Source organism: Rhinopithecus roxellana, chromosome 17 (genome assembly GCF_007565055.1).
Source record: "Rhinopithecus roxellana isolate Shanxi Qingling chromosome 17, ASM756505v1, whole genome shotgun sequence".
NCBI classification, from domain to species: Eukaryota; Metazoa; Chordata; class Mammalia; order Primates; family Cercopithecidae; genus Rhinopithecus; species Rhinopithecus roxellana.
In genome coordinates, this window is record NC_044565.1 from 110,597,306 (window position 1) to 110,621,033 (window position 23,728).

General features: G+C 44.0%; 1 protein-coding gene across 2 annotated transcripts in view; it reads right to left on the bottom strand.

Annotated features, from left to right (window-relative positions):
* Positions 1-23,728, bottom strand: part of CNGA3 (cyclic nucleotide gated channel subunit alpha 3) — a 53,867-nt gene that overhangs the window by 25,378 nt on the left and 4,761 nt on the right. Inside the window, exon 2 of one of the 2 annotated variants that reach the window (XM_010362115.2) lies at positions 2,211-2,348. In XM_010362115.2, coding sequence (XP_010360417.2) covers positions 2,211-2,311 — 101 coding nt within the window. In that variant the 5' untranslated portion in view covers positions 2,312-2,348. Of the gene's footprint in view, positions 1-2,210; positions 2,349-23,728 lie in introns of those variants that run through there. The other variant, XM_010362113.2, reaches the window with a different exon arrangement.

The following is a 23,728-nucleotide window of genomic DNA, read 5'->3' on the forward strand; positions in this document are numbered from 1 at the left end:
CAGGCAAGTGGGGTGCAAAGAGGAAAAGTTCCATTCTGCTTCAAAATCTTCCTGATCCTGACAGCCTCTGGTCCTTCTCCCAAGGTCTTGGGCCCAGGATCCTGTGCCCCATCCTTGGGCTCCTTCTCCCTGATGCCCTCTTTTGATACTCTTTGAAGCCCTCTTCAAGGGACTCTATTAGCTCACACATGGGAAATAAACTATTAAAACATACAAATGTTTCAAGAGTGAATACAGGCCGGGCGCGGTGGCTCAAGCCTGTAATCCCAGCACTTTGGGAGGCCGAGACGGGCGGATCACGAGGTCAGGAGATCGAGACCATCCTGGCTAACACGGTGAAACCCCGTCTCTACTAAAAAAATACAAAAACCTGGCCGGGCGAGGTGGCAGGCGCCTGTAGTCCCAGCTACTCGGGAGGCTGAGGCAGGAGAATGGCGTGAACCCGGGAGGTGGAGCTTGCAGTGAGCTGAGATCCGGCCACTGCACTCCAGCCTGGGCGGCAGAGCGAGACTCCGTCTCAAAAAAAAAAAAAGGAAAAAAAAAAAAGAGTGAATACAGTCCTGATAGCGTTCTTTGTTCTTTGAAATGAGGAGCAATGCCTTAATTTAGAGGACTCAGTCTCCAGTGGTGGGACACAGGCATTGACAAAGGGCCAGTTAGGATAAAGGTATTTGAGTAGGATGGAATTTTCTGAGGCTTCTGAAGCAATAGGACACTTCCTGGGGCCCCAGCACCGAGTCAAAATGGTTGGAGGAAATAAATATCTGTTGGGATGCTCTGGGATCTTCCTTCCTTTGCCGAAATCTCAGAAGGTGGGGTTCAAGGGCTGTCTGGGTTTGCATAATGGGGACTCAATCTCTTTGAAAATGATTGACCATCACTTATTAGCAGAGTTTGCTGCGGAGCTGGGACCAAGAACATAGATAGAGAAAAAACCAAATGTGTATTTGGGAGAGGAAGTGATGAACACAAATGAATGAGAAGAAATGAGGCACGAGGGCCCAGTGCTGGGAGGTGGGGACTGAGGGATGTTACTGCATTTTGGGGCCATCAGACAGTGTGCATTTCAGCTCCGTAATTTTCAATTCTATATATGTAGGGTGAAAGTAACAGAAATGTTGGAAAGAAAGTTACTCATGGTTCAACTCAATCATCTCATTGAGAATTTAAGAAACATGGCTGGGTGCGGTGGCTCACACCTGTAATCCCAGCACTTTGGGAGGCTGAGGCAGGTGGATCACCTGAGGTCAGGAGTTCGAGACCAGCCTGGCCAAAAGGGCGAAACCCCATCTCTACTAAAAATACAAAAATTAGCAGGGTGTGGTGGCGGGCGCCCATAATCTCAGCTACTAGGGAGGCTAAGGCAGGAGAATCTCTTGAACCCAGTGAGCTGAGATTACACTACTGCACTGCAGTCTGGGTGACAGGGTGGGACTCTGTCTCAAAAAACAAAAACGAAAAAACTAAAAACAAAGAAACATAAGGGTTTAGGTCCATGCACACTAAATAGGTCCCTTCTGATGTCCTCACTGTTATACCAGGAGCTTGGAAAAAATGCTGTTCCATTCTGCAGGTGAAGAAATTGAAGCATAGGGAGGTTAAGTGCATTTTCCCAGGTCTGCTAGGAAGTTAGGAATAGGGCTCGAAGTAGAGCTCAAGGCTCCAGATTTCCATTTCCTACCTGTGTCAGGATGTCGTTGGTGGGGCTGATGGCTTGGCTGACAAGGCACTACCCACTCCCTATACAGGCCCTGGGCATGGCCTGCCTCCAGACCCTCCCCTGGAAGCGAGGGCAGGGCATCGGATTCATGCTACATCCTTGGTGCCCAGCTCAGGCTGCAAACCCAGTTCAGTGGCTGGTGCACAGCAAGAGTCCAACGCATTTTTGATGACTACATGGGAGAGTGTGTCAGTTTGAGGAAGTTCTTACAGTAAAATTTAGTCTGCTGCATTTGAATCTTCATTTTCTTATCTTATAGCAATTAAGTGACTATGTAAGCCTGCTTTTCCACATGTCTAAAACAATAATACAGACTAGTTTCTGGGGGTTGTGAGGATTAAGTGAGATGAAAAATGAAGTTGGCAGTGCTGTGAATACCTCCTCTGCCCTCCGACCTGTGGTTGGCCAACGTGAAGGCGTCCTTCCCCCATAGTCTAGATCCGCTGTGGAAATGACCAGGGTCAGGCATAAAACGAAAAGCCCATCTTACCTACTGAGGCCATTTTCAGCACGATCGAGATCTCGGTCAGAGGGCTTTACTCTGAGGTGGGTCCTGGAGGAGTGGGAGTATTGGGTGTTGATCTTGGCCATCTTCTTGGTTTGTCACATTTAGCCCCCCAGATGATTGCTGAAATGTGAACACAAAACAGATACGTCATCAGGACAGGAAAGTAACTGCAAACCCAGCTCATCACGGACAAGGGCTACCGCACGCGGCCTCCCTGCAAGCCCTGGCAGGCACGCCCTCCGCTGTCTCTTGTAGATCCTGCAGCAGTGAGTTTTAGTTGGACATCTCCGGGCTCTTCTTTCTAGCCTGAGGCACAAAGTCTTTTTTTTTTTTTGAGATGGAGTGTCGCTCTGTTGCCCAGGCTGGAGTGCAGTGGTGCCATCTCGTTTCACTGCAAGCTTCGCCTCCCGGGTTCACACCACTCTCCTGCCTTAGCCTCCCCGAGTAGCTTAGCCTCCCCGAGTAGCATCTGCCACCGCGCCCAGCTAGTTTTTTGTATTTTTTTAGTAGAGACGGGGTTTCACTGTGTTCGCCAGGATGGTCTCGATCTCCTGACCTCGTGATCTGCCCGTCTTGGCCTCCCAAAGTGCTGGGATTACAGGCTTGAGCCACCGCGCCCGGCTGGCACAAAGTCTTTTACTCATTTGTTTTTTTTTTTTTTTTTTTTTTTTTGAGACGGAGTCTTGCTCTGTCGCCCAGGCTGGAGTGCAGTGGCCGGATCTCAGCTCACTGCAAGCTCCGCCTCCCGGGTTTACGCCATTCTCCTGCCTCAGCCTCCCGAGTAGCTGGGACTACAGGCGCCCACCACCTCGCCCGGCTAGTTTTTTGTATTTTTTTTAGTAGAGACGGGGTTTCACCATGTTAGCCAGGATGGTCTCGATCTCCTGACCTCGTGATCCGCCCGTCTCGGCCTCCCAAAGTGCTGGGATTACAGGCTTGAGCCACCGCGCCCGGCCTATTTGTTATGTTATGTTACCATGCTGCAGAGCTGCTCAGAGTTAAGTGCTGAACGAGCGAATTAATAAATAAATGAATGACCAAGTGGGTATGTGATATAAGGAAGGTGAAGCCCTCATGATTCTCTGAGATGATGCAATGTCCCTCTTGACCCTGGTTTTCTTGTTTTCTTTTTCTTTTTTTTTCTTTCTTTTTTTTTTTTTTTTGAGATGGAGTCTCGCTCTGTCGCCCAGGCTGGAGTGCAGTGGCCGGATCTCAGCTCACTGCAAGCTCCGCCTCCCGGGTTTACGCCATTCTCCTGCCTCGGCCTCCGCAGTAGCTGGGACTACAGGCGCCCGCCACCTCACCCGGCTAGTTTTTTGTATTTTTTTTTAGTAGAGACGGGGTTTCACCGTGTTAGCCAGGATGGTCTCGATCTCCTGACCTCGTGATCCGCCCGTCTCGGCCTCCCAAAGTGCTGGGATTACAGGCTTGAGCCACCGCGCCCGGCCTTGTTTTCTTATTTTTATCTTATAATTTGGCAGGTGTTTCCACGGCTCCCTCAAATCTTGCTTTAAGACAACACGTAAAGAAAGGACCATACGTGATGTTCAGAAAACCTTTATAATATAATGCTAAATCCAATATCACTTCATTTCATTAATCCTCACAATAACTTTGTGAGGTACTTATTATTTTTATTCCCATTTAACGATGAATAAACTGAGCCTCAGAGGTGTTAAGTAGCTTGTCCAATGAAAGATAGATCCCACCTGTCAATGTGGCACAATCCTTGTGAAATCGCCTTGAAAAATTGTAACTAAGGAAATTATGGCAGTGAAAGACATCAGACCTAACCAATTTCATCTTGCTTCTAACCTCTAAATTGTCCTTATTCATTCCTGGGTGTAGGCCGAACTAGCCTTGGGAAGGAATTTAATTTATAATTTAAATTAAAGCCCTTTCCCAAAGCTAAACTGTTTTTGTAAAACAAATGAAAGCCCACCAGCTAAAACAAATGAAAGCCCACCAGCCACCAAGTTAGAATGAGAGGGGCTGGAATTCTAAATATTATCAGCCATTATTCCAGAGGTCATAAGATTCGCAACTTCCCCAGTTACTGTTAAAGGCAACATCTCTATTGTGAACCTAAGATCGGCCTTTTGAGATGTCTTTTCAGGTTTTCACGTTTCTAACAACGGGTGGCCACACCTTGCCCTACCAACCAGTTCTGTGGCCCCCACCCAGTAACTGACTCGGCAGAAGAGAACAGCGTCAACTCCCTATGATTTCATCCCTGAGCCAGCCAATCAGCACTTCTGATTCACTGGCCCCCTACCCACCAAATTATCCTTAAAAACCCTGATCCTTGAGTTTTGGGGGAGACTGATTTGAGTAATAATAAAACTCTGGTCTCCCACACAGACCACTCTGTGTGAATTACTTTTTCTCTATTGCAATTCCCCTGTCTTGGTAAGTTGGTTCTGACTAGGCAGTGGGGAAGGTAAACCCCTTGGGCAGTTACACTTGTGCCAGAAATCAGGCCATCAACATTTCCTCTTTGGCAAACATTGGAAGGTGCCTCTGGATTGAAAAGAAAGCCTACGTGAGAGCAGGGCTGGTGTGATTGGCCAGTTCCATGATTTCTGGACAAGTCTTTCTGGAAGATGCATTTCTGGAGGATAGTTTCTCTAAAATAGATTAGCACAGGCTCTCTTGAGCAGCCACGTGGTTTAAGTGTGTCAGATGTCAGTAGAGACCACTCCAGAGAAGGATGGCAATTTCTAGAAATAGCCCAGGGACTCACTCCAGAACTCCATTAATTCCATATCCAAAGGAAGGTCAGAGACAGGAGCCATGGGTGTGGCCACGCACATCTGGCCAACCCTCTGTCAGTTACGAAAGGGCAGCCATGGGCTCAGCAGGGTCCCGACTTGTCTCTGATGTTTGAAAGTTTAAGTCTATGAGTTTAAATTTTCTAGTTTTCCCAATAGATCAAACATTGTTTTGATTTTAAATACTTCATTCATTTATGTAACAAGGAGTGAGTTTCTGGCTGATCACAGGAGCTATAAAGAGAAATAGAATGAAGCCTGTTCTCAAGGATCTGACAGTGTGGTGGGGCAGGTGCTACAACAGGCTTTGCAGGTTGTGCCAGAAGCTTGGGCCTTACCCTACCAAGCCCAGTAGGAATGTGGTCAGATGTGTACAGGCCACTCTGGCTAGACCAGGGAGGATGTATTCAGGCAATATGACTGACTGTGAGGTGAGCAGCTAAAAAGTTGTCACAGTTTCTTAGGGGAGTGAGAACAGCTGCCTAAACTAGCTTTGTGGTGGTGATAGCAAGTGGGTAGAATTGCCAGGACATGGCAATTTAGGTATAAGGGGTGGGGAGGAAGAGGTGCTGAACACGGTGTCCAAACAGCTGGCTTGATGGGAGGTGCTGCCTGCCCACTGAGGCAGGGAAATAGGAGAGAAGCAGGTTAGAGAAAGAGAATGATTCCAGTTTGAGGTGCCTGCAAAACTTTAGGACCAACATATGAAATTGTACTCTTCCATTAAAAGCAATAAATCCAGGGAGGGACCAAGGTGGCTGACCAGAAACAGCCGAGGTCAGAGGTTCTCACCAAGGAGAATGAAAATGGTGAGTGAATCCTGCACTAGCAACTGAGGTGTCCAGGTGACTAGGCAGCCCCACGGAGAGTGAGAAAAGCAGGGTGGGGCGTCTGCCCACCTGGGAGCGGCACGGGGCAAGCGGACCTCTGATTCTCAGCCAAAAGAGGCGGTGAGTGATTGTGCTGCCCTAACTGGGAAACCTCGCTTTCTCCATGGATCTGTGCTATCCGCAGATCAGGCGATTCCCTCTTGAGCCCCACACCACCAGGGCCTTGGGTCCCAGGCACAGAGCTGTGCAGATTCTTGGCGGCCACTACAATGGAGACAGCCTAAGATTACAGAGCCCCTGCGGGGAGGGGTGGCCACCATCACTGGAGCTCCAGTCTGCCATTTTCCCCTGCTGGTGTCGTGGAGACTGGGCAGTTTGGACCCAGGAGGAATTCCCCACAGCACACCACAGTGGCTGTGGCAGACTGTGGCCAGACTGCCTCTTTAGGCTAAACCAAGACCCATCCCACCTCACCAGGCAGGGCCTCCCTGCTGGAATTTCAGCAACTCCAGCCAGGGGCTGGATGTCCCTGGGTTGGAGCCCCTCGGGAGGAAGGGCGGTTGTGGTATCCACAGAATAGTGGACTTAGTCTCTCCCCTGGCTGGCTCTGAGGAATCAGCGCTGTCTGCATGAGTGGGATCCCCCACAAGTGCAGGGCACGCCCTCTGCTAAGAGTCAGCCAGAGTGCTTTGTTAAGTGGGTCCCTGATCCTGTGCTTCCTGACTGGGTGAGACCCCTCAACAGGGCTCAGCAGAAACCTTATACGGTCACATTCTTGCTGGCATCAGGTCAGTGCCCCTTTGAGAGGGAGCTCCCAGATGAAGGAGCGGGCAGCCGTCTTTGCTGTTCTACAGCCTCCACTGTTTGTAACACCTCCACGGGCAGGAGGGACCCAGGTGAACAGGGTCTGGATTGGACCCCCAGGAAACTGCAGCAGCCCTACAGAAGAGGGCCTAACTGTTAAAAGAAAAATAAACAGAGCAACAACAGCAACAGCATCAACTAAAAAGTTCTCACAAAAATCCCATCCAAATGTCAGCAGCCTCAAAGACCAAAACAAGATAAACCCATGAAGATGAGAAAGGATCAGCCAAAAAATGCTGAAAACTCAAAAAACCAGAGTGCCTCTTCTCCTCCAAATGATCACAACATGTCTACAGCAAGGGCACAGAACCGGGCTGAGGCTGAGATGGATGAACTGACAGAAGTAGGCTTCAGAAAGTGGGTAATAACAAACTTCACTGAGCTAAAGGAGCACGTTTTAACCTGATGCAAAGAAGCTAAGAACCATGATAAAACATTACAGGAGCTCTTAACCAGAATAACCAGTTGAGAGAGGAACATAAATGACCTGATGGTGCTGAAAAACACAACACGAGAACTTCACAAGTATCCATAGCCAAATAGACCAAGCAGAGGAAAGAATTTCAGAGCTTGAAGACTATCTTGCTGAAATAAGACAGGCAGACAAGATTAGAGGAAATAAAAGGGAAAAAGAGTAAGCAAAACCTCTGAGAACTATAGGATTATGTAAAAAGACTGAACCTATGACTGATTGGGGTACCTGAAAGAGATGGGTAGAATGGAACCAAGTCAGAAAACACCCTTCAGGATATCATCCAGGAGAAACTCCCCAACCTAACAAGATAGGCCAACATTCAAATTCAGGAAATCCAGAGAACTCCAATAAGGAACTCCATGAGAAGATCAACCCCAAGATACATAATCATCAGATTCTCCAAGGTCGAAATGAAGGAAAAAATGTTAAGGGCAGGGATTACAGGCATGCGCCACCACGCCCAGCTAATTTTTGTATTTTTAGTAGAGACAGGGTTTCACCATGTTGCCAGGCTGGTCTCGAACTCCTAACTTCAAGTGATCTGCCTGCCTTAGCCTCCCAAAGTGTTGGGATCATAGGAGTGAGCCATCAGACCTCAGTAGGCTGAGGCAGGAGAGTCGCTTGAACCCGGGAGGTGGAGATTGCAGTAACCTGAGATTGCACCACTGCACTCCAGCCTAGGTGACAGAGCAGGACTCTGTCTAAAAAAAAAAAATGTTAAGGGCAGCCAGAGAGAAAGGTCAGGTCACCTACAAAGGAAAGCCCATCAGACTAACAGTGGACCTCTCAGCAGAAACCCTACAAGCCAGAAGAGATTGGGGGCCAATGCTCTTAATACTCTTAAAGAAAAGAATTTGCAACCCAGAATTTCCTATCTGGCCAAACTAAACTTCATAAGCAAAGGAGAAATAAAATCCTTTTCAGACAAGTAAATGGCTGAGGGGATTCATCAGCACCAGGCCTTGCAGGAGCTCCTGAAGGAAACACTAACTATGGAAAGGAAAAACTATTATTAGCCACAACAAAAATACACTGAAATACAAAGACCAACGACATTAGGAAGCAACTACCTCAATAAGCCTGCAAAATAACCAGCTGACATCATGATGACAGGATCAAATTCATACATAACTATATTAACCTTAAATGTAAATGGGCTAAATGTCCCCATTAAAAGACACAGAATGGCAAGGTTGATAAAGAGTCAAGACCTATCAGTGTGCTGTATTCAAGAAACCCATCTCAGGTGCAAAGACACAAATGGACTCAAAATAAAGGGGTGGAGGAAAATTCACGAAGCAAATGGAAAGGAGAAAAAAGCATGGGTTGCAATCCTAGTATCTGATAAAACAGACTTTATTTATTTATTTATTTATTTATTTTTGAGATGGAGTCTTGCTCTGTTGCCCAGGCTGGAATGCAGTGGTGTGATCTTGGGTCACTGCAACCTCTACCTCCTGGGTTCAAGTGATTCTCCTGCCTCAGTCTCCCTAGAAGCTGGGATAACACGCCCACCTTGCCCTTCCAAAGTGCTGGCATTACAGGCATGAGCCACCACAACCAGCCTGACAAAACAAACTTTAAAGCAACAAAGATAAAAAAGACAAAAAAGGGCATTACATAATGGTAAAAGTATCAATTCAACATGAAGAGCTAACTATTTTAAATATATATGCACTCAATACAGGAGCACCTAGATTCATAAAACAAGTTCTTAGATACCTATAAAGAGACGTAGACTCCCACACAATAACAGTGGGAGACTTTAACACCCCACTGTCAATATTAGACAGATCATTGAGACAGAAAATCAACAAGGATATTCAGGACTTGAACTCAGCTCTGAATCAAGACCTGATAGATATCTACAGAACTCTCCACCCCAAAACAACAGAATGTACATTCTTATCAGTGCCACATGGCACTTACTCTAAAATCGATCACATAATTGGAAGCAAAACATTCCTCAGCAGATGCAAAAGGACTGAAATAATAACAAACAGTCTCTCAGACCACAGCGCAATCAAATTAGAACTCAAGATTAAGAAACTCAAAACCACAGAACTACATGAAAATTGAAAAACCTGCTCCTGAATGACTCCTGGGTAAATAATGAAATTAAGCCAGAAATCAAGAAGTTCTTTGAAACCAATGAGAACAAAGAGAAAACATACCAGAATCACTGGGACCCAGCTAAAGCAGTGTTGAGGGAAATTTATATCATTAAATGCCCACATCAAAAAGCTAGAAAGATCTCAAATGGACACCCTAACATCACAACTAAAAGAACCAAGAGCAAACCCCAAAGCTAGCAAAAGACAAGAAATAACCACGATCAGAGTGGAATTGAAGGAGATAGAGACACACACACAAAAAAACCTTCAGAAAAATCAGTGAATCCAGAAGCTGGTTTTTTGAAAAAATTAGTGAAGTAGATAGATCACTAGCTAGACTAATAAAGAAGAAAAGAGAGAAGAATCAAATAGACACAATAAAAAATGATAAAGGGGATATCACCACTAACCCCACAGAAATACAAACAACCATCAGAGAATACTATAAACACCTCTATGCAAATCAACTAGAAAATCTAGAAGAAATGGATAAATTCCTGGACACATATACCCTCCGAAGACTGAACCAGAAAGAAGTTGAATCCCTAAATAGACTAATAACAGGTTCTGAAATTGAAGTGGTAATAAATAGCCTACCAACCAAAAAAAGCCCAGGACCAGATGGATTTACAGCTGAATTCTACACAGATACAAAGAGGAGCTGGTACCATTTCTTCTGAAACTATTCCAAGCAATTTAAAAGGAAGGACTCCTCCCTAACTCACTTTATGAGGCCAGCATCATCCTGATACCAAAACCTGGCAGAGATACAACAACAACATCTAAATTTTAGGTCAATATCCCTGATAAACATCGATGCAAAAATCCTCAATAAAATACTGGCAAACTGAATCCAGCAGCATATCAAACAGCTTGTTCATCGCAATTAAGTCAACTTTATTCCTGGGATGCAAGCCTGGTTCAACATATGCAAATCAATAAATGTAATTAATCACATAAACAGAACTAAAGACAAAAACCACATGATTATCTCAATAGATGCAGAAAAGGCCTTCAACAAAATTCAACATCCCTTCCTATTAAAAACTCTCAATAAACTAGGTATTGATGGAACATACCTCAAAATAATAAAAGTCATTTATGACAAACCCACATCCAATATCATCCTGAATGGGCAAAAACTGGAAGCATTCCCCTTGAAAACTGGCACAAGATAAGGATGCTTTCTAGATCCTATATCTAGAAAACCCCAACATCTCAGTCCAAAAGCTTCCTAAGCTGATAAGCAACTTCAGCAAAGTGTTGGGATACAAAAATCACAAGCATTCCTATACACCAACAATAGACAAGCAAAGAGCTAAATAATGAATGAATTCCTGCTCAAAATTGCTACAAAGAGAGTCAGATACTTAGGAATATAGCTAACAAGGCAAGTGAAGGATGTCTTCAAGGAGAACTACAAACCACTGCTCAAAGAAATCAGAGAGGACACAAACAAATGGAAAAACATTCCATGCTCATGGATGGAAAAAAATCGTTATCATGAAAATGGCCATACTTCCCAAAGTAATTTATAGATTCAATGCTATTCCCATTAAACTACCACTGACATTCTTCACAGAATTAGAAAAAACTACTTTAAAATTCATATGGAAACAAAAAAGAGCTTGTATAGTCAAGACAATCCTAAGCAAAGCTGGAGGCATCATGGTACCCAGCTTCAAACTATGCTACGGGACTATAGTAATCAAAACAGCATGGCACCAATACAAAAATAGATATATAGAGCAATGGAACAGAATAGAGAACTCAGAAATAAGACCACACATCTACAACCATCTGATCTTTAACAAATCTGACCAAAGCAAGTAATGGGGAAAGGATTCCCTAGTTAATAAATGGTGCTGGGAGAACTGGCTAGCCATATGCAGAAAATTGAAACTGGACCCCTTCCTCACATCTTTTACAAAAATTAACTCAAGATGGATTAGAGACTTAAATGTAGAACCCAAAACCATAAAAACCCTAGAAGAAAATCTAGGCAATACCATTCAAGACAGGCATGGGCAAAGACTTCATGATGAAAATGTCAAAAGCAATTGCAACAGAAGCAAAAATTGACAAATGTGATCTAATTAATTTAAGTTGCTTCTGCACAGCAAAAGAAACTATCATCAGAGTGAACAGACAACCTACAGAATGGGAGAAAATTTTTGCAATCTATCCATCTGACCAAGGTCTAACATCCAGCATCTATAGGGAACTTAAACAAATTTACAAGAAAAAAAAAACAACCCCATTAAAAAGTGGGCAGGCTGGGCATGGTGGTTCACATTTGTAATCCCAGTACTTTGGGAGGCCAAGGCAGGCAGATCATCTGAGGTCAGGAGTTCAAGACCAGCCTGACCAATATGGTGAAACCCCGTCTCTACTAAAAATATAAAAAATTATCTGGGCATGGTAGCAGGCACCTGTAATCCCAGCTACTCAGGAGGCTGAGGTAGGAGAATCTCTTGAACCCAGGAGGCAGAGGTTGCAGTGAGCCGAGATTGTGCTATTGCACTCCAGCCTGGGCAACAAGAGTGAAACTGCCTCCAAAAAAAAAAAAAAAGAAAAGAAAAAAGTGGGCAAAGAACATGAAAACACACTTCTCAAAAGAAGACATTTATGTGGCTAACAAAAATATGAAAAAAAGCTCAACATCACTAATCATTAGAGAAATGCAAATCAAAACCACAATGACATACCATCTCATGCCAGTCAGAATGGTGATTATTAAAAAGTCAGATGCTTGTTGGGCTGTGGAGAAACAGGAACGCTTTTACACTGTTGGTGGGAGTGTAAGTTAGTTCAACCATTGTGGAAGACAGTGTGGCGATTCCTCAAAGACCCAGAACCAGAAATACCATTTGACCCAGTAATCCCATTACTGGTTATATACTCAAAGGAATATAAATTATTCTATTATAAAGATACACGCATGCATATGTTCGTTGCAGCACTATTCACAATAGCAAAGACATGGAATCAACCCAAATGCCCATCAATGATAGACTGGATAAAGAAAATGTGGTACATATACACCATGGAACACTAAGCGGCCATAAAAAGAAATGAGATCATGTCCTTTGCAGGGACATGGATGGAGCAGGAGGCCATTATCCTCAGCAAACCAACTTGGGAACAGAAAACCAAACACTGCATGTTCTCACTTATAAGTGGGAGTTGAACAATGAGAACACGTGAACACAGAGAGGGGAATAACAACACACACTGGGGCCTCTCCAGGGGTGGCGGGGAGGGAGAGCATCAGGATAAATAGCTAATGCATGCTGGGCTTAATACTTAGGGATGGGTTGATAGATGCAGCAAACCACCATGGCACACATTTACCTATGTAACAAACCTGCACGTCCTACACATGTACCCCAGAACTAAAAATAAAATAAAATAAAAATAACACACATATTCCTGTGTGTTATCCAAATAGCACTGCCAAGCAACATAGTAGTAGTTAAAACATATTGAAATCTGATTATATTCCAGTCAATGTACTAAGTTTTTTACATCATTATTTATTCTAACATGCGACTCTCTGAGGTGGATGCTATTAGTGTCCTCAATTGCATAGATGAGGAAATGGAGGCTTATAACAGGTTATGCAACTTTCCAAAGAATGTGTGAGGTTCAGAAGCCACATTAGAACTCAGGCGTATTTAACTCAGTCTATGCAGACTTTGGCCAAATCCTTGTCTCCCACCTCCCTCTGGCCTCATTATTTTCAATACTTTAAAATGGAATGTTTATATGTTTTTAGGTAAAAAAGCAATAAATCCAATTTGAAATTGTCCATTCAACACTTTTTAATTGAGCACTTACTATGTGCCAGGCAATATGCTAGAAGCTGGGGGCTTATTAGAGAGCTATATGCAGCTCTGTCCTCCAGGAGCTGACAGTCAAGTGGGGTGCAGAGCGAGTCTCAAAGAAGTTTGGGACTCTGGCTGGGCGCGGTGGCTCAAGCCTGTAATCCCAGCACTTTGGGAGGCCGAGACAGGTGGATCACGAGGTCAGGAGATCGAGACCATCCTGGCTAACACGGTGAAACCCCGTCTCTACTAAAAAATACAAAAAACTAGCCGGGCAAGGTGGCGGGCACCTGTAGTCCCAGCTACTTGGGAGGCTGAGGCAGGAGAATGGCGTGAACCTGGGAGGTGGAGCTTGCAGTGAGCTGAGATCCAGCCACTGCACTCCAGCCTGGGCAACAGAGTGAGACTCTGTCTCAAAAAGAAAAAAAAAAAAAAGAAGTTTGGGACTCTGTGGAAAAACTATCAAGTTACTCTTCTTTGTACATTTCCAGGCAAATTACACCAAATAAAGTGCATTGTCTCCAGCTTGTGCCCCTTCCCTCTGCCCCCTCAGCTGCATTCTCTATCCTGGGCACAACCTCTGGTCCTACCACCATGGCATGGAGGCAGTACCTCTGTCCTCTCATAGACCTGCCTCCTGCTGAGGGCCACTAGGTGCCAGGCACAGGTGGGTGCTGTGCAACACTTCCTTACTTAATCCTCACAGCAGCCCCCCTCTCTCTCTTACAAATGAAGAAACTGGACAGGTGAGTCATTTCCCTAAGGTTGCTGCTGAGGACCAGAGCCAGGATTGACTAAAAATCTGTCTGACTCCACAACCTGAGAGTGCAAAGTCATTGAGGGAGCTGGTATTGCCTTTAGGCCTGGGCAGGAGGGGTCTCTGCTTTAAATGACCCCATGCTGGCCCTCCTCCAGCCACACCCCTCCCAAAGGGTCGAGAAGCCCATAGGGTCAAGGGGCCATGCCCACTGGGAACCCTGCCCCTGCTCTAGCTATGGTCTGAGTGGCCAGGACTCCCAGATTCTCTGTCCAAGAGGCTCTGAACTGGTTCTAGAGCCTGCCTGGGACTCTTCCCTGGTCCATCTTCCTGAGGTCCATCTTCCTGAGTGCACCAGCTTGCACTGCCCTAGGCCCAAGGAGCAGCCGTTTGTCAGGGATGGGGGAGACAGAGCCTGGAGATGTGGGCAGGGCATCCACAGGCAGGTGTGCAGGGCCTCCTGTGCAAGGCCCTTTTGACATGGCGTGGACCTAGGGCTGGGGAGAGAAGGGGGCAGGTCAGGGGCAGGGAACCAGAAACCAGCTCTCCTCATGACTTCCTGCTCTCAGGCTCAACTCCAAGGGGCCGGAGTACTCTTGGTTTGAACCTGGCCTCCAGGTTGTGATGCAGTGTATTTGCCAGGTTAGGAGGGTGGGTACATTTGATTTAACAATGTGCTATCTTGGTCCATGTAATGGTCATCTCTGGACCCCTACCTCATGTCCTTCCTGCCCACCTTTCTGTCCAGCCATCACTATGGCAACCAGCTGCATGCTGGGTAACCCATGTACTTCACCTCAGTGACACTGCAGATTCTAGGGCCTTCTGCCTTGGGGGCTTCCTTACTTCCCCCAGGAAAACACTTGCCGAGACCACATCACCCTTCTGATGTGTGTGCAAACGCTGGAGGGGTAACACCCTTGGGGCAACGCTGGGCCAATAGCAGCAGGAGCCTGAGGGAATATACTCTTCCATCCCTCAGGAAGATGGTTCTGAGACACTTTCTACCTGGTTCCGTGGAGAACCCCTTGTTGCCCAGAGTGGTGATCAGTTTGATAATGGACATCTGGGTTGGCTTGTCCTTCTTCCCTTTTGGCCTCTCCAAGACCCCTACTCCTGTTCCTTAGAATCACTCCCCAAATAGGCCGGGCGCGGTGGCTCAAGCCTGTAATCCCAGCACTTTGGGAGGCCGAGACAGGCGGATCACGAGGTCAGGAGATCAAGACCATCCTGGCTAATACGGTGAAACCCTGTTTCTACTTAAAAATACAAAAAACTAGCCGGGCGACGAGGCGGGCGCCTGTAGTCCCAGCTACTTGGGAGGCTGAGGCAGGAGAATGGCGTAAACCCAGGAGGCGGAGCTTGCAGTGAGCTGAGATCCGGCCACTGCACTCCAGCCTGGGTGGCAGAGCAAGACTCCGTCTCAACAAAAAAAAAAAAAAAAAAAAAAAAAAAAAAATCACTCCCCAAATAAACTGCCTGCCTGCATGCCCTGTTCAAGACTCTGTTTTGGAGGAGAATGAGTATCACTGCTAAGAGAATCTTTAACTTTTAGATATCTGGGCTACGGCAAGTCATTTGTACTCTTGACCCAAGTCCCTCAAGGTTTAGGAGTGAGCCAACTTTCTCTTTTAATTTTATGTTCTTTATCCAGGAGAACGATGGTTGGAGTGGGACAGGGCAAAATGTACACCACGAAAGGGAAATGTAAGTTTAAGGTAACTCAGAAGATCTTTTTTCCCTATTGTCTCATAAGCGTCATAAATGGTTGTCTTTGAAAAAATACATTAAAAAATCAGGATCCAAATAAGGAACCAATCTTGTTGATTGGTTGATATATCTTCTTGGTATTTTTACTTGTAAAGTTTTTCTCTTTGTGTAGAAATGTAATTATTTGTCCAATGGAGTTCACTACAGTAAGAATTTTTGCTGATTCCAACCCTAAAATGTTACCTACTACTGGTAATTGTACCCAGAGTCTTGGTCAATTTATTAATTTTTTTTGCATGACAATTTCATAGGGGATTCTTTGTTCTTCCATCAGAAGGCACGTAAGATCTCACTGTATTTCTCTGGGTGATGTTAGCAGCCGTTGATGATCATTTGCTAGCTCCATCAATTCATTAGAGGTTGTACGTTGGAGGTATTCTATCATTCCTTCCTCAATTAGCTGAAATATTTTTAAAAGAAAAAATTTTACTCTGAATTATTCGATTGGTCAATTCCTATAGGAAAGGCTGAATAAACACTTAATTATTTCCCTGTATTTATCAGTTTTTGAGTCATGACATCTTAAGAGATTACCCAACTACTGCATGCATTTTCACATCTGGCCCTGCCTTGATGGACTCTTTGTGAGTAGAACTCACAAATGAGATCATGAAACCACAATCAGTGATCCTGGGGCTCTGTGGACAATGAAAGCTGCCATCTAGCCAGGGACCCCTGAGTGCGAGGCACTTCCATGTCCCTCACGCGTGAATCCTCAGGGACCCCAAGAGGGAATAGTGATGCTCATCCTGCAGATGAGGAAATTGACCCCTGGGCCTGTCTCACTCCAAAATCCACATCATGGCTTGTTCTGTTTATCACAGGCACTGCGGGAGATTGGAAATGCACAAATGGAACTTTAATTTTCTTTTTTTTCTTTTTGAGACGGAGTCTCGCTCTGTCGCCCGGGCTGGAGTGCAGTGGCCGGCTCTCAGCTCACTGCAAGCTCCGCCTCCCGGGTTTACGCCATTCTCCTGCCTCAGCCTCCCGAGTAGCTGGGACTACAGGCGCCCACCACCTCGCCCGGCTCGTTTTTGTATTTTTTAGTATAGACGGGGTTTCACTGTGTTAGCCAGGATGGTCTTGATCTCCTGACCTCGTGATCCGCCCGTCTCGGCCTCCCAAAGTGCCGGGATTACAGGCTTAAGCCACCGCGCTCGGCCTTTAATTTTCAAACATAGCAAGAAGATGCGTTCTGCCAACTATGAAGGTGATCTTGAAGTGGATCCCAGGTATGAGTCTAGGAGTGGTTTTTGAGCATCTCCCAAATGAATGTGTATTTTCTAGGACCTAACTGGAGAGCTAAGAACATGCCATTTCAGACAATTTCCATTTTCTTTACAACATGACTAAATCTAGCATGTCCCCCTGCCACCAGTCCCCTTACTGACTCCTTGCTAATGATGTCCCAAGCACTGTACCTGGTCCTGAGAATTATGAAGATGAGGAAGACAGGTCTCTGCCATAGAGCATAACATTTGCATGGGGAAAACAGGCATGTTAAACAGTGAGGGTAAGGTAGTGCAAGTGGTGTAGAAATAGAGGTAGAGGCATGATGGGGTGCAATGCAGGATGGGGAGGAAATCCTTAATTCTGCCTTAGGGACCATCAAGGAGGCTTCCCAGGTGAGAAGCCATCACATTGACTTAGCGACTTAGCACTATTCAACATTTACCATTACAGTGTAACATGTGTCACTTGCAATCACACTTTGCTGTGCCCTTCAAGGATTCAATTGTGACTTTTGCACCCCAGTGCTCATCCTGGACTCTCTCCACGGTCACTCGCCTGGATGTCTGAGTAGCCAGGCATTTAACACAGCTCACTGTATTCCAGTTATTCTTGTACTTTTCTTGTTCCTTTACTCCAAAAGGCTTAAAGGCAAGAACTATCTCCTTTTACCTAAAAAACACTTTATTCTTCAAACACCCGGCACATACACACAGTAGGTAGTAGAACGTGTGGTATTAATGGAGGAACTGGTGAGTAATCATCATGACCACACTGATAATAACAGCCACGTATTTATTGTTTAATCTTTGCCTGTTACTGTTCTGATCATTTTAAATGCATATTTACTCATTCGATCCTCACAATGATTGTGTGAATGAGTCACGTTGAAAATTTCCATCCCACTTGGAATTAATAAATGGGAATTTATAAATGGGAATTTATGAGAGATCAAACACACTACAAAGGAGGGCAAAACATGTCGAGCCCCTTGCTGTAGACTGAAGGTGCTTCCGAAAGAAAACCTTGCTTCCCACTCACGATGACTAACTAACCCCTTGCACAGTTTGTTTGTTCTCTTTCTTCTTTTTTATTATGGCTTGAACATGGAAACTAATCCTGGTCCGATTTGAGTGGTTTGAAACATTACCATTTTTCAAGTCTGAATGCAGCTGTCAATGGAGAGACAACAGAGAGGTGGCCATAGCCCTGTATGGATGCGCCACACGTCCACTGGAGGTCGTTCTGGATGGTCATCATCCTTGGGGAGGAGACTCTATTCAGCCAGGGTTTGGCAGGTCCAATTAGTGAGATGCCAAGTCTGGACACGAGCCATGGCAAACAAGCCGAAATCTCAATCAGGACAGAGCACAGAGTCTTGATGGACAGGCATACTCGGCCCAGGCCACTGTTTTCTCTGGCAGAGACTGACCACTGGGGTCTTCAGTCTTCTCAGAAGTAATCTTCTCAGACTCTGAGTCTGATTCGTTTCAGTCCTCCAAAACTCACCCTTCTCAGCATCACCCTGGACAACTGCACGCAGCAAGTTCTCAGTAAATGTGAGGCTGGACAGGCTCACTTCGTCAAATTAAACTCCAAAGATAAGTCAAGAACTCCCCCAGGGTCTACATACCTTGAAACTTTTCTAAAACAGTTTTCCAAAACACTGTTCCTTTCCCTTCTGCCCCCATCCCGCTTGAGAACTGCAGGGTGGAAGGGAAATTCTCCAACGCTGAAGCACTTAATTACCCTAAGACCGGTGAATCACCCCACAGGGCTGACGTGGGCCCCACACTGACATTCCTACAGCCGGCGAAGAGGCCTGGTGATTTGAAGCAGAGCCCTAGGCTTATGGAGAGAGAAAACCGAGTGAAATATCTTTTGTTTGACTCAAATCACATTTGAAAGGCAATATAAGGGGTCAAGTGCACTGGCCTGAGAAAGGAGAGATGGCTTCTCTTCCCAGCTTAGCCTCCAATGTGGGTAAGTGACCAGCACTTTAATTTCTTCATCTAATAATAGAAATGGCCTTATTTAAAATGAAATCATCCACAAAACCCTGATGCATAAAGCATTTACTTATCATATTTTATTTAAAAGTATTTGATAACTTTGATAAAGACAATTAGTGGAGCACAATTTAATTTTGGCCATGATGGTCAATATATTAAAGTTTGGTACAGAAGACATATCAGTGCTATCTTTATATTTTTGCGTTTTAAAAATATTTAAATATACCTTTTAAAAAACTTAAAATGTGTGCAGAACATCTTAAGAAACTTTGTGGAACAGAGTTGAAAATCGTGGGCCCAGTTGATTATTAAAAGTCCTTCAATTCTAGAAGTTCCATGATGGATCAAAGCACTACATGCAAATATTACACCTGAGGGTCTTCTCATATTTTATGTGTGAATGTGAACCTATGTGGAGAAAATAAAAACATTCCAGAGCTTCAAAAACAGAAAGGAAAAACTATATAATGTTAATATTTTTGGAAACTGCATAAGAAAAGTGAAAACAAGTTGAGTATCAGAACTTACATGAAAGGACACTTTGAAATTCAGATTAATATGCAAAAGTTCTCAACAAGATACTACTAAACTATATCCAGCAACATACAAAAAGGATTTCACAGTGAAACCGAGTGATTTTATCCCGGAAATGTGAAATAGACTTATCCAAAATCAATCAATGTGATACTCCCTCCCAATAAAACAAAGGGCAAAGAGCTCATAATCATCTCACGAACACAGAAAACACATTTGGCAAAAATCCAACATGCTTTCATGGTGAAAATAGTTAAAAGCTAGGAGTATAAGGAAACTTCCTCAACCTAACAAAGGGTATCCATGACACAACCACAGTTATCAGCATAGTGAATGGTGAAAGTGTTAAAAGAAAAAATAGATTGGACTGCATCAAAATAAAAATACCTTGGTGTATCAAAATATGCCATCAACAAAGTAAAAAAGCAATCTATAGAATGGGAGAAAACATTTTCATTTTTTATTTCTTTAGAGACAGAGTCTCACTGTGTCACCCAGACTACAGCACGATGGTTTGATTACCGCTCACTGCAGCCTTGACCTCCTGTGCTCAAGCCATCCTCCAACTTTAGCCTCCTGAGTAGCTGGGACTACAGGTGCACACCATCATGCCCAGCTATTTTTAAAATTTTTTGTAGAGATAGTGTCTCTCTCTGTTTCCCAGGCTGATCTCAAACTCCTAGGCTCAAGTGATCCTCCTGCCTCAGCCTCCCAAGGTGCTGGGATTGCAGAATATATTTTAAGTCATATATTGGCAAGGAACTTGTATCCACAAGATATAAAGAACTCTTATAACTCCATAATAAAAAGTCAAATAACCCAATTAAAAAGTAGGCAAAGGATTTGAATACACATTTATCTGAAGAAGATATACAATGCCTAAGAAGCACATGCTAACATTCTTCAAGTATTTAGTCATGAGGAAATGCAAATCAAAAGCACAATGACATACTACAGTTGGCCCTCTCATCTGCAGGTTCTGCATCTGCAGATTCAACCATAGATTGAAAATATTTGAAAAACCCCAAAACAATAATGAATAACAATACAACAATAAAAATAAAACAAAAACAATACAGTGTAAACTATTTATATGGCATTTACACTGTATTGGGTACTACTATAAGTAATCTAGAGATGATTTAAGGTACAGTACACAGGAGGTTATATGTAGGTGATATGGTTTGGATCTGTGTCTCCTCCCAAATCTCATGTTCAGTTGTAATCCCCAATGTTGGAGGTGGGACCTGATGGGAGTAATTGGCTCTTGGGGTGGATTTCTCATGAATTATTTAGCACCACCCCCTTGGTGGTGTTCTGATGACAGTGAGTGAGTTCTCATGAATTCTGGTCATTTACAAATGTGTGACGCCTCCCCTGCTTGCTCCTATTCCTGCCAAGATGTGCATGCTCCCTCTCTGGCTTTCATCATGATTGTAAGTTTCCTGAAGCTTCCCAAGAAACTGAGCAGATGCCAGCATAATACTTCCTGTACCACCTGCAGAACTATGAGCTGAATAGACCTCTTTTCTTTACAAATTACCCAGTTCTCAGGTATTCCTTTATAGCAATACAAGACTGGACTACTATAGTAGGTTATTTATTAGATTGGTAATGGCAAAAAACACAATTACTTTTGTACTAACCTGATACGAATACTATGCCATTTTGTATAAGGGACTTCAGCATCTGTTAAATTTTGATATTTGTGGGTAAGTCCTGGAACAAATGCCCCTCAGATACTGAGGGATGACTGTACTCAACATTGACTGGGATGGTTATAAAAGGTCCTTCCATTCCAGAAGTTCCATGACATAATAAAACCCTACAGTGCAAATATTATACTCAAGTGTCCTTTCATATTTTATGTGTGAATATGAACCTAGGTGAAGGAAATAAAAAATATTACAGAGCTTCAAAAATAGAAAAAAATAACTATATAATGTTAATATTACCATAACAAGAGTGTATTAGTTAGGGTTCTCCATGGAAACAGAACCAATAGGTTATATATATCATTGATCCTTGAACAGCCTGGGTTTGAACTATACAGGTCCACTTCTACATGTTTTTCTTTCAATAAATATATTGGAAAAAATTTTGGAGATATGTGACAAATTGAAAAATCCCCATTTTTCTTTGCTTACTCTATTGTAAGAATACAGCCTGTAATACATAGAACATACAAAATGTGTGTTAATTGGCTATTTACGTTATAGGTAAGGCTTGTGGTCAATAGTAGGCTATTAGTAAATCAGTTTTGAAGAAGCTAAAAGAGTTATATGTGGATTTTTGACTGTGTAGGGGATCAGCACCCCTAATCTCTGCATTGCTCAAGGGTCAACTGTATATACATACGATGTATTATAAAGCATTAGAGGCTGAGAAGCCCATGAACTGCTATCTGTAAGTTGGAGACCAGAAAAACCAGGGGTGCAGTTCTGAGAACCAGAGGGCCAATAAAGGGCAGGAAACTGATGATGTCCCAGCTCAACGAGTGAATTCCCCTTTCTTCTACATTTTTTCCTACTCAGGCTCTCAATGGATTGAATAGTGGCCCCCAACATTGGAGAGGGCAATCTGCTTTACCCAGTCCATGGATTCAAATACTAATCTCATCTGGAAATTTGCTCACAGGCACGCCCAGAAATAATGTTTTATGTGGGCACCCTGTATCCCAGGCAAGTTGATACATAAAATTAACCATATTCCACAATGCAGTGTGGAAAACCTGGAAGGCTCATTCGTTTCTGGTGGGAATGATGTAGCCACTTTGGAGAACAGCTAGGCAGTTCCTCAAAATGTTAAACCTGAGTTACCGTATGATCCAGGAATTCTACTGCTAAGCATATACCTAAGAGAAGTAAGAACATGTCCACACAACAACTTGCACGTGAATGTTCATAGTAGCATTATTTACAATAGCCCTAAGTGGAAATGACAATCATTTATTAGGGCCTATCCACGGATAAATGGATAAACAAAATGTAGTATGTCCACATAATGGAATGTTATTCAGATGGAATCTTATTTGGCAATAGAAAAGAATAAAACAGTGATACATGCTACAACATGGGTGAACCTTGAAAATGTTATGCTCGGCCGGGCGCGGTGGCTCAAGCCTGTAATCCCAGCACTTTGGGAGGCCGAGACGGGCGGATCATGAGGTCAGGAGATCGAGACCATCCTGGCTAATACGGTGAAACCCCGTCTCTACTAAAAAAAAAATACAAAAAACTAGCCGGGCGACGAGGCGGGCGCCTGTAGTCCCAGCTACTCGGGAGGCTGAGACAGGAGAATGGCGTGAACCCGGGAGGCGGAGCTTGCAGTGAGCTGAGATCCGGCCACTGCACTCCAGCCTGGGCGGCAGAGCAAGACTCCGTCTCAAAAAAAAAAAAAAAAAAAAAAAAAAAAAAATTATGCTAAGTGGAAGAAGCCAGACAAAAAGAGCCACATAATATATAATTTCATGAACATGAAATGTCCAGAATAGGCAAATCCATACAGACAGAAAGTAGAGTAGAGGTTGTCTGGGAGAGAATGAGAAAAAGGAATGACTGCTAACGGATACGGGGTCCCTTTTGACGGTGTTGAAAAGTTCTAAGATTGTAATGTGGTGATGGCTGCACGACTATAAATATACGAAAAACCAGTGACATGTGCATTTTAAATGGGTGACATTTGTGGCATGAAAATTATATCTAAAAAGAAATAATTTAAAATCTAAAATCAAAATGCTTTTTAAAATACAAAACTCACAATATCACCTACTAGAAACTCACGAAATGTAATAAAGGGGAGAAATGCCAAAATATGACATTAGTAATAACGAGCATCACATTTTTGAGGGCTTCTATTATGCCAGTCACTGCTCTATAGCTTTTTACAAGTATCAACTCATTTAATCTTTTCAATAACCCCATGGGGTAAGTATTATTCTTATCCCCTGTATTAGTCCGTTTTCATGCTGCTGATAAAGACATACCTGAGACTGGGTAATTTACGAAAGGTTTAATGGACTCACAGCTCCACGTGGCTGGGAAAGCCTCACAATCACAGTGGAAGGAGGAGCAGGTCACATCCTACATGGATGGCAGCAGGCAGAGAGAGAGCTTATGCAGGGAAGCTCCCCCTTATAGAGCCATCAGATCGCATGAGACTTAGTCACTATCACGAGAACAGCATGGGAAAGGCCTGCCCCCATGATTCAATTACCTCCCACTGGGTCCCTCCCACAACACGTGGGAATTCAAGATGAGATTTGGGTGGGGACACAGACAAACCACATCATCCCCATTTTACAGAGTAGCAAACCA